The sequence below is a fragment of the Dama dama genome, chromosome 8 (assembly GCF_033118175.1).
Source record: "Dama dama isolate Ldn47 chromosome 8, ASM3311817v1, whole genome shotgun sequence".
In the NCBI taxonomy this organism is placed as follows: domain Eukaryota; kingdom Metazoa; phylum Chordata; class Mammalia; order Artiodactyla; family Cervidae; genus Dama; species Dama dama.
This window is the reverse complement of record NC_083688.1, coordinates 5,847,122-5,858,044: the sequence shown is the minus strand read 5'-3', so window position 1 is coordinate 5,858,044 and position 10,923 is coordinate 5,847,122. Positions and strand designations below refer to the sequence as shown.

General features: G+C 55.4%; 1 protein-coding gene across 1 annotated transcript in view; it reads right to left on the bottom strand.

Moving 5' to 3' along the window:
• Window positions 1–5,594: 5,594 nt before the first annotated feature.
• The window catches only part of EPHA8 (EPH receptor A8), a 35,284-nt gene continuing 29,955 nt past the window's right edge, over window positions 5,595–10,923 (bottom strand). The window contains exons 9-17 of the mRNA XM_061147830.1: window positions 10,523–10,590; window positions 9,186–9,350; window positions 8,799–8,984; window positions 8,434–8,495; window positions 7,665–7,874; window positions 6,543–6,692; window positions 6,266–6,456; window positions 5,842–6,015; window positions 5,595–5,709 (exon numbers count right to left, since the gene is read on the bottom strand). Of these exons, the coding sequence (XP_061003813.1) occupies window positions 5,595–5,709; window positions 5,842–6,015; window positions 6,266–6,456; window positions 6,543–6,692; window positions 7,665–7,874; window positions 8,434–8,495; window positions 8,799–8,984; window positions 9,186–9,350; window positions 10,523–10,590 (1,321 nt within the window). The remainder of the gene's footprint in view (window positions 5,710–5,841; window positions 6,016–6,265; window positions 6,457–6,542; window positions 6,693–7,664; window positions 7,875–8,433; window positions 8,496–8,798; window positions 8,985–9,185; window positions 9,351–10,522; window positions 10,591–10,923) is intronic.

Here is a 10,923-nt window from a genome sequence, read left to right as displayed (position 1 = left end):
AGAAAACATTACAACATACAGGAAAATAACAAAATAAAATAACATACAGGTATGTGCCCACCCAGGTTAAATGGGTGTTAACATTTTGTCATATTTGCTTCAAAGCCCTCTCTTTTTTTTAAAAAAGAAAATGGATGGAACATGATCAATACAGCTCAATACCTCTTTCCTCCTTTCCTTTCTTCCACAGAAGTGACTAAGCTGAAGCTGGTGTTTACTGTCCTGGGCAGGTACTCTCATCTTCTATTTATGCATGCAAAACCTATAATTCTATTGTTACATATATTTCAAAAGTTTATATAAATGGTATAATACTGTACACATTTCTTTGCCATTTATTTTTTCACTCCGTATTTATGTTCTGGAGATTTATCCATATTGGGAACATGTTGATCTGGTTTGTTCATTTTAACTGTGATAGATGATTTCATTGTGTTTATAAAGCAGCTTATTTTCCTGTTCTCCTGTTGAGAGGCAGTTAGACTGCTCCTCATTTTTCTATCACATACTAAGATGTGATGAATATCCTTGACCACATATCCTTTTGCACATGAATATGAGTTTCTCCAGGGCTTCCCAAGTGGCACTAATGGTAAAGAACCTGCCTGTCAACGGAGGAGACATAGATGCAGGTTCAACCCCTGGGTCGGGAAGATCCCCTGGAGGAGGGCATGGCAACCCACTCCAGTATTCTTGCCTGGAGGATCCCACGGACAGAGGAGCCTGGCAGGCTACAGTCCATAGAGTCACAAAGAGTCAGACATGACTAAAGTGCCTTGGCATGCACGCATGCATGAGTTTCTCTAGGATGCATAGAAAACACTCTGGGTTCTTACCCAGATTCTATGACCTGCAGGTGCAACTCATCCCCCAGCTGCTGTGAGTGCTGGCTCCTGGGGACTCACAGCTGCTCATAGCTTCTAGGGAACTTCTTCATCCAGGAAGTTATAAGTTACCCCCCCACACCCCGCCCCCTACATTGGGCAGCCCACAGCCAATGACTGATGGATACAGCCAATGACTGATGGATAAGTCTTATCCATCAATGACTGATGGATAAGCCAATGACTGATGCAAAAGCCTGGCCTCTTTGCCTCAAGGCAGATTCACTCTGCAATGTTATTAATGCTTCAGAGCTCCCCAAGGGGTCAGATTGAGGATAATCTCCAGCTGAGAACCTACCATTACTTAACATTTCCTCCTATGCTATCTGCCTGACCCCCTCTCTCCACCTGAGAGTCCTCCCTCTATAAACCACCTGCACAAGAATCTCGGGCACTGCTTAGGGGACCTAACTTCAGACAGGCACACACCTAACCGAAGGCAGAGCCACTGTGTCTCAGATTTGCTCATCTTAAAACTGACTGTTTCCAAATTTTTCTCCAAAGTAGTTGTACCAATTTACATTCCCACCAGCATTTTACAAACACTGCTCTCGCCCCACCCACCACGCTCATCTATACTAGTGTTATAGACTAATTTTGCCAATCAGATTGTGTAATATGCTATCTAATTTTTGTTTTAATTTGCATTTCCATGCTCACTAGTGATATTGAGAATCTTGTTACTACCTTTATTGGCATTCAAATTTCTTCCCCTGTTATTTGTCTGTTCACATCTTTTGTCCGTTTTCCTACTGCTTTGGAGTGTTTTTGGTAAATTGATTCTTTGAAGCTTAAATTTTTTACTTTGGAAACTAATTCTCTCTTGGTTGGTTATCCAAGTTGCAAATATCTTCTGCCAGCTGTGGCTTTAACAGATTTGCTTACTTTTTGTCGTGTAGAAGTTTTCAATTTTAATGAAATAAGATTTATCATTTCCCTTTGTCATTTGTGCTTGTGTCTTGTTTATTTTCTACTCTGAGATCTTAAAGCTATTTCCCTGTTTTGTTTGAAAAGCTTTGTACTCTGCCTTTTACATCTGCTGAGAGGACTTTGATCAACCTGGAACTTATTTTGTGAGTGGTGTGAATGGGGATGTACTTTTATCTTTTTCCATGGGAGTATTTAATTGTCCTAACATCATTCATTGACTACCATGTTTCAAACACTCAGATATATTTGGATCTGTTCTTAGTCATTATTCTGCCCTTCTTCTTTGGTTCTCTATTCCTGGGAACAAATCAAATTATTTTAATTATTTAAAGCTTTGTAGCAATTATTGAGATCTGGCAGGGTAAGTTTTCCTTCCTCTTCCTCTTCTTTCTTCTTCAAAATTGTCTTAGCTATTCTGGGTTCTTTATTATTCAATATGCATTTTGGGATGACCTTGTCAAGCTGCAGACAAAACCTCATTTCAAATCTTATTGGGAATAAAATGTATAGATTAAATTGGAGGCTACTGGCCAACTTGATAATAGGGAATCTTCCCACCACGAGCACAGTTTGTTTCTCCCGTGGCTGTTATTCTTTCTCTCCTCTGCATTCCACCCTTGCACAGGGGGCTGCCTGGGAAATGAATCTCCAAACCCTTCTCATCCTCCAATGCCCAGCTGAACACTCCCTCCTCCAGGAAGTCCTTGATGATGGCCCTGGCCCTCCAGGCTCGATCCCCCTCTCTCTCTTTCTCCTTTGACCTCCTCTAACCCGCTGTGTGTACCATTTGCTGGACATAGCCTCCTGGATCTGATTGAGGGAAGCATTTTTGGGCTCTCTGTACTTCCACCTGCTCTCAGCTTCTGAACAGAAGGAGCTGTATGTCCATCTTTGTATCCCCAGCAGCACCCAGTCCATGGTAGGTGCTCAGTAGGCTCTGATGGTTGGTCCTTAAAGAAGAGAGCTGTGTAGTAACACATTCTTCCTCACAGGAAACCCCTGGTTCCATGGGGCAGAGCCTGGAGCAGAGCTTGGCGTTTCAGAGGGATATACATCTGGCTTGAGATCCAACAGCTCTGGCTTACGTGAGGGTTCTGCCATATGGGACCCTGGCCTCTCTGAGAAGGATTCTTAGTGAGACTGTAGGAAACACACTACACGGGCTTCCTCTCTGGTCCTCCTTTCCCAAGTTGGAGGAGGGGCGGGAATGAAGACCCTTCCCTCAGCTGGTGGGGTAGCTGGAGATCATTTATTTGCTCATCAACAAGACCCCAGGGCTCCCAAATGTCTGAGCCACGGACTCAAACGGACACAGCTGGGCTCCGCTCTGTCTCTGACGCCACCAGCATGTCTCCTGCCACTGTCTCCTCTCTCTGGGAGCAGAAGTGTGTCCTGCGCCCCTGGTAGAACCATGAAGCTGCCTGCATCCTGTCTTTCCTTCCCTGCCCCATAGCACCCAGGTCTCTCAACGGACTCCTTGTTCCCAGGGAAGCTGTTTCCATGAGAAAACCTTTCCTCACACATTCCTCCTCCAGGGGAGTCCCCAACAGAATGCGAGGTCAGGGCAATGCCCAGCTACAAGGGATCAAGCTCCAGGGTTAAGTGCCATCTGCAGCTCAGAGAAGAGAGAATTAGGGATGCTTCCTAGCAGAGGATGCGTTTCGGAGTTGGACAAACCTGGGTTTCGAGTCAGACTCCCATAAACTTGACTTCAGGCAGCCTGACTTCTGTGAAACTCAGCTTCCTCTAATAACGAAATGGGCACATGAATCCTACCTCCTAGGATAGATGAGAAGACTAGAGAGGGGGGGGGGAAATGTATGGGCTGCATACAGTAGGTACACAGCATAAGGCTGCTCCTTCCTTACTAGGAGAGGTCAAAGTTGTAGGGATGGAAAGAAACGGGAGACACAGGCAAAGATGAGGCAGAATTTATTCTCCTTGTGGGCAAGTACAAGATTCAGGATGGAGCCCACAGAGAGGCAGGTCCCTGGGGCACCTCACGCTACGGGCAGGGGCCACACTTTTCCAAGTGCCAGGCCCACTGTGTGCCTCCTGACCATGAGGATCCGGAGTCCAGGAACTGGGCGAAATTGGGATGGGGGTGGGAGGAAGACAGGGTCCTCCCCGGATCGTGTCCTGACCACGTTTCCGACTTCCATAGGAAGGAAGAACAGCTCGGCGATATAGTAATATAATATATAGAGGTGTAGAGAGCTGGCCGCGGCACCTGGGCGGGGCTGAGGCTCCCCGAATTATTGCAGGAGGGAGAGGGGGCTCAGTGCTGGCGTCTCCGCGGGACAGCGGTGCTGGCTACGGGGAGGGCTGGGCGGGGGGTGGGGCTGGGCTCTCCCCTCCCTGGGGGCTGGCAGGGATCACCGAGTATCCTGCTTGGTGGGGATCCGTGGGCCCTGCCAGCTTCCCCTGGGATGGGGCTTTCTCACCCTGGGTGTTGTTTTGTTTTTTTTGTTTTTTGTTTTTTTTATGTGCTTTGAAGACCATTTTTGCATTGTCAGGAGTGAGGAAAAATAATATTCTGACATGGTAGAAAAAAGATATTTACATACCCTGGTGGGCCGCAAGGGGGAGGGTCAACTGAGTCGGTGGGGGTGGGGTTGGGGCTTCCCGAGTCCCTCCCACCCTCAGCCGTCTGTATGGGAGGATTTGGGGGAAAGAGCCCCTGGCGGAGGCGCAGCTCTGAAACTCTGAAGCTGCCGTGTGACCTTGGACAAGGCACACACACTCCCTTGGTCTGCCCAGAAGGTGAAGGAGGGGTGGACTTGGGGCTGAAAAACTAGGATCTTATGGTCCTTGATCCTGGGCATGGGGCCGGGGAGCGGAGGGCAGGCCAGGGCTGGGCAGTGACATTGGCAGAGGCCCTTCCAAGTGAGAAGCCCTGGGCGGTGGAGGGGCACCAGAGAATGGGAGGAAGGTGGTGGCCCGTGGCCCCTGGCCCCTGGCCAGGTAGCCAAGTTCAGCTGAGGGCATCGCGTGTATGCCGTGGTGATGCCTGTGCAGAAGGTGGCCAGAGAGAATGGCCGGGAACCCTGTTTTCCTGTTGAAGCAGTGATGGGAGCCAGGTGGGGGAAGCAGGTGACCCCCGCCCCTACCAGCCAGAGGGAGGGCTCAGACCTGAGATAGAGCCGGGGGTGGGCCCACCCGGGCTGAGAACTAGGGTGGGCCTGGTGCTGGTGAGGTTCGGAAGTAGCCCCTGGCTCCGGACTCCAGGTGTGCGGGAGGGGCTGAGCCTCGCCCAGCCCCCGTGGGTGCTGGGACCCGGGCCCACATTCGAGGGGCAATGTGTCACACATTGGGCGGACATCCTCACGCTCGTGACACGCCCTCCACAGTCACACACACGCGCGTCCAGCCTTAACGAATAAGCACAGTCACCGGAACTCACACACATCCATGGGGGACCTGAAAAATGGACACACACACACAGGATCACACATGCTCACCAGGGCTCCCACGACCTCGTGAGAAGGTGAGTGCGCACACACAGCCCTGCGCGCACACGGAGGCAGGTGAGCGACATCTCAGGGGCCTTGACGCTCCAGCTCCTGGGAAAGAGAAGGCCTTCTGCCCTCTGCTGGGCGCCAAAGTCCCTTCCCAGGTGGCCTGACCCCAGATAAGTCCGGGTCTTGCGGCGGAATCCTCGGTCTCCCCGGCACCTGAGCGGAAGGCAGCTGAGGCAGAAGGGTAGAGGCCTGGGACCGCCCACCTCGCGAGTCCGCCGCCGCTGACAGCAGGCGGGCCCAGGGGCTGGCTGGGTTTAGGTCAGAGGTGCCGGCGGGGCCCCTGGGTGCTGGTCAGCTGGGCCCTCATGGTCTGGATGCTGCCCAGGATCTTCTTCTGGTGGCCCATGAGGGTGATGCCCAGGGCACGCACGTCCCTGGAAAGGAAGGCGGTGCTGACCTGGGAGGCTGGGACCCATCCCGGGAGCTGCTGACCTCAGCGGCTCTGCCTCTGGCCCCGCCCCCTGCCCTCTGCCCGCCTCCCGTCCCCGTGGGCCCACCACACTCACTGAGCATTCATACGGAGCACCATGCCCAGGGAGGAGTAACCCCCGGCAGCGAAGTGGTCCCGGTAGCGGCCCATGCGGATGGAGTCCAGCCAGTCTCCCACGGTGAGGCCCCCGCTGCCACCCCCGCCCCCTCGGAGGTCAAAGCAGCTCCGGGCAAAGGCGGGGGGCGGACACCTGAGACACAGGGGCCCTGGGTAAGGGGCCTGCCAGGAGACACTGGCACCCGCCACCCTCAGGTTCAGCAGCAGCTAAGGGGTTTACCCGGGCTTGGAAGGCGAGGTGTGAACAGGGGTCAGGGGCCCAGGCTGGGTGATGCAGGGGTCCGGGCGGAGCCGTCCCAAGGCCCAGAGGAAGCCAGCGCCTTGTCCAGGGCAAGCAGGGAAGGCGGCTGGGCTTGGGAGGGGCTGGGGTGGGCGCCAGGCACCTGTGCACGGTGGCTGTGGCCCTGAGACTCTCAGGGCTGTGGATGAGCGAGTCCAGGACACTGACGATCTGTGAGAAGCGGGGCCGCTGGGTGCGGTCTTTATGCCAGCAGTCAAGCATGAGCTGGTGCAGCGCGTGGGGGCAGCCCATGGGTGCAGGCAGGCGGTAGCCCTCCTCCACGGAGCTGATGACCTGCAGGGGAACACGGCGCTGGGCTGCAGCGGCCCCCTCGCCCCGGGCTCCAGAACGCCGCCACCCCGCCAGGCTCCGGCACTCACGTCCCGGTTCGTCATGTTCCAGTAGGGCCGCTCCCCGTAGGCCAGCACCTCCCACATGACCACCCCGAAACTCCACACGTCGCTGGCCGAGGAGAAGGTCCGGAAGGCGATGGCCTCGGGGGCCGTCCAGCGAATGGGGATCTTGCCTCCCTGTGACGGACACACGCGTGTTGAGCACACCTCCCCAGCCTGACCGGGAGCTGAGCGCAGGGGTCCGGGCTGGGAAACTTGCAGGCTGGTTGGAGAGACACGGCCTCCACGACCTTCCACGATCACCTGTTCTGATGCGGGGGGGACCTGCACACGGAGCAGGAGCGGAGACTGAACAAAAGACAGTGTGTGGAGGGCTTGGCACCCGGGCGACCTTCAGTAAGAGCCGGTCAACAGGTTGAGGCCAAGAACCGACTCATAGGAAAAGACCCTGATGCTGGGAAAGACTGAAGGCGGGAGGAGAAGGGGACGACAGAGGAGGAGATAGTTGCATGGCATCACCAACTCGATGGACACGAGTTTGAGTAAACTCCGGGAGCTGGTGATGGACAGGGAGGCCTGGCGTGCTGCAGTCCATGGGGTCGCAGAGAGTCGGACACGACTGAGCGACTAAACTGAACTGAATTGAACTGAACTGATGCCTGAACAAGTATGAAGCCCAGACGACGTGGTCTTGTATGTTTCCAGTTCCCCTTACCATCCCCTTTTTTGGTCACAAAATCCTTTCTCTAAGTAAAACCTCAGTGGGTGAGACCCTAAGGGCAGGCTCTGATTGAGGCAGAGGTGGGGGACCTCTACCCCTAAGGCAGCCCCTAAGGCCCCCTTCAAGAAGCCCAAATCCCTACAGAACACATTGTGAAAATGCTGGGGGTTTTCAGCCAAACTTTAGAGAGAGCTGCAGAGTGGATGTGTGATTCAGAGAGAAGCCAACTCTCCCCAAATCTCCCAGTGAGTGAGGGACCATGGGGACCAGCCCTGGTGTCTCCACAACAGCACAAAGGCAGGAAAGCTTGCACCCATTTGACAGAGGGGCAAACACAGGTGCAGAGAAGAGACAGGACTCGCCCCAGGCTGGAGGCAACCCCGAAATTTCCAACCTCCCTCACGACACGTGGGGCGTGGGCTACGCACCGTGGTGGTGTAGGCAGCATCAGGGTCGTCCTCCAGCACCCGGGAGAGCCCGAAGTCGGACACCTTGCAGACCAGGTTGCCATCGACCAGTACGTTGCGAGCGGCCAGGTCGCGGTGGACATAGCCCAGGTCCGAGAGGTAGCGCATGCCAGCGCCCACACCTCTGAGCATGCCCACCAGCTGCACGATGGTGAACTGGCCGTCGTGTGTCTGCAGAGGAACGCGGCGCGGGCTTCAGGAAGGCTCCTTGAAGTTCACAAAGGGCCTCCCTGCTTAAGAAGCATGCTCATGTTGAAGGTTTGTTCTCACGTCTCGTCTACCCTCCCAGCAACCCTGAGAGGTAGGCAGGTGGGGCGTGAGGACTGGTCATCCACTTTGCCCAAGGGGAGAGGGAGACCCAGAGAGGTGTGGCCCTGTCCCTGACCACCCAACAGACACATGGCCCGGTGAAGGCTGGGAATCTCGGGGTTTCCGGCCCCCGCCCCGTGCCTTCCCGCTGGGTGGGGCCCTGGGTCCCCACAGAGGCACCGCTCTTAGCCTGCGTGCAGGACAGGGCGGCAGGACCCACAGCAGAGGGGCTTTCATGTGATGGGGGGCTGAAAGGCACTTGCATGGGCTGACCCTCTTCATGCCTGGCTCCCCCTTCCCCAGGTCTGTTAGGCCCAAGCTCTGGGGATGAGGGGGTATTTGGAGGCCTCGCATGATCTCCCATCACCCAGACTGAACTTCCTTCTCCCGGCCCACATGGAAAGCAGAGCGGGGCACGCACCCTCAGGAAGGCATCCAGAGACCCGTTCTCCATGTACTCGGTCACGATCATTGCCAGACGGCCTGGAGGGGTGGGGGTGGGGGGGCAACAGGGAGGAAGTGGCTCTTGGTGGGATCAGGGCCGCAGGGCTGTGACCCCATGAACAAGCAGTCCCCCGCCCCACTGTGAGCTCCCAGGAGCTGGGCCAGCACCACGAGGCCCAGGGAATGTAGGGCTTTCACTAGGGTTCTGGGCTCTGGGGCCCCTTCCCTGCCAAGCCATCCGGGGACCTGAACCAGCAGGATGGGGCAGGGCAGGGTGGTGGGTAGATGGACCCCAGCAGGAGGGGCTCTGAAGGCTGAGGCTGTTGTCTGCCTGGCACCTACCACGGGTGACGACACCTTCAAGGCGGATGATATTGGGGTGGTCAAACTGACCCATGATGGAAGCCTCACTCAGAAAGTCCCGCCGCTGTCTCTCCGTGTAGCCGGCTTTGAGGGCCTTGATGGCCACGGGCACGTCCCGCTGCCCCGGCATCCGCAGCCTCCCATAGCAGACTTCCCCAGACTCGCCTGTGGACGGACCAAGTGAGGCAGGCAGGGGGTGGGCGGGGGGACCGTCTGCTCCTCCGCCTGAACTCTGCACTCGCCCCATCTTGCACACCCGTGTGCCTGGCCACGCCTGGCACCTTGGCTCCCCGCTCCCTCTGCCCAGCGTGCCCTTCTCCCGGGCACCTCTGTGACGTCCCCACATGCACAAGCCCTGCAGCTCACCTGAGCCGATGATTTTCTCAATGTGGATCCGAGACGCCTCGATCTCTCGGGTGAAACCACGGCCCGTCCGGCCCGGCTCCTCGTAGGTGTGTGGTTCTGTATACAACTTGGGCTCTGGGATCTTCCCCGGAGGGTGGTGCAGGGGCAGGAAGACGGGTGGAGGTGCTGAGGGGCCAGGAGAGGAGGTCCATCACTGGGGTCCCTGAGGACGTTCCCTCCCAGCCCTTCCCTGAGTCTGAGAAGGGTCTGAGGGTGGGATGAGAAGTGTCTTCAGGAACCTCAGGATGTGGGGAGCAAACAGCAGGCGTCCAGTAAGTGCTTGCCAAGTGAAAGCAGGGTCTCTGCAGAATGGCTCTGAGGTCTCTAGAGGATCTGGGCATTTCTAGTGAGTTCTGAGTATGTCCAACATATTTCTGGGCTCACTTTCAAGATCCGCAAGATCCTTCTCAATTGGTCAAACTAACCCAAGGTCCTTATGAAGCTCTTTCTCATTCCTAGGGTAGGAATGTGACCAAGAGTGGTTTCATCACAGTACTGACTCGCATTGATGGAAAGTGGGTCTCTAAAAGACTGGGTTAAGAAGGATTCTGAGGCCGCATTCAGGCTCCATGGGAATCAGTACCATGACTGATTCTACTGTGGGCAAAGAAGTGGAGTGTTGAGGTAGGTATCCTCATATTTGCCTTGTTTTCTGAGGTCTCTGCAGGGTCCTGAAAAATTTCTCTGTAGCAAGGGTTCTTGTCTAAGAGTATATGACCCCTCCTCCCAAAAAAAGCCTGTGTGTGAACATATGTGTGAGTGCAGAAATCTGTGCAGTTCCCTGGGAGGATCTCTAGCTGCTGCTGCTGCTGCTAAGTCACTTCAGTCGTGTCCGACTCTGCGACCCCATAGATGGCAGCCCACCAGGCTCCCCCATCCCTGGGATTCTCCAGGCAAGAACACTGGAGTGGGTTGCCATTTCCTTCTCCAATGTGTGAAAGTGAAAAGTGAAAGGGAAATCGCTCAGTCTTGTCCAACTCTTAGCGATCCCGTGGACTGCAGCCTACCAGGCTCCTCCGTCCATGGGATTTTCCAGGCAAGAGTACTGGAGTGGGGTGCCATTGCCTTCTCCAGAAGAGAAGATCTCTAGAATCCTCTGCAAACCCAACAAAGTTGAACTGCACTGTGCCCCTGGGGGCTGGGGGCTGTGTGACCCCCCTGCTGTCTCTCTCTCCGGGGCTCTAGTCTCTTCTGTGGGCACTTTTTCCCTTCTCTCCTTTTTTCCAGCCCCAGCCCAGCACTGGCTCCTGCTGTGACCGCCCCTCTCCCATCCGGCCCCCCGGGGCTCCTGCACTCACCCTGCCCGTTCTGATAATGCATCTTCTCCTCGTCCGAGTGCTGGAAGGCCTTGCTGTAGCCACAGTGCCTGTGGAGGGGGATGGTCCCCAGCTTCAGCCCTGACCCCTGTCACGGACATGTGCAAACTCCCCCCTTTGTATTCCCCACCCCCTTTCAAGTCAGCTCTGGCCACCCCAGCCCGTGCCCTTGGGACGTCCTTGACATTCACAAACACGGCATGGGACTTCGCTGGTGGTCCAGGGGTTATGAATCAGCCTTGGAACATAGGGGATGAGGGTTCAATCCCTGACCAAGGAACTAAAGTCCCACGTGCCGCAGAGCACCTAAGTCCGTGTGCCACAACTAGAGAGTCTGTGCGCTGCAGCGCAAGATCCCGCATGCCTCAACTGAACCTGATGCA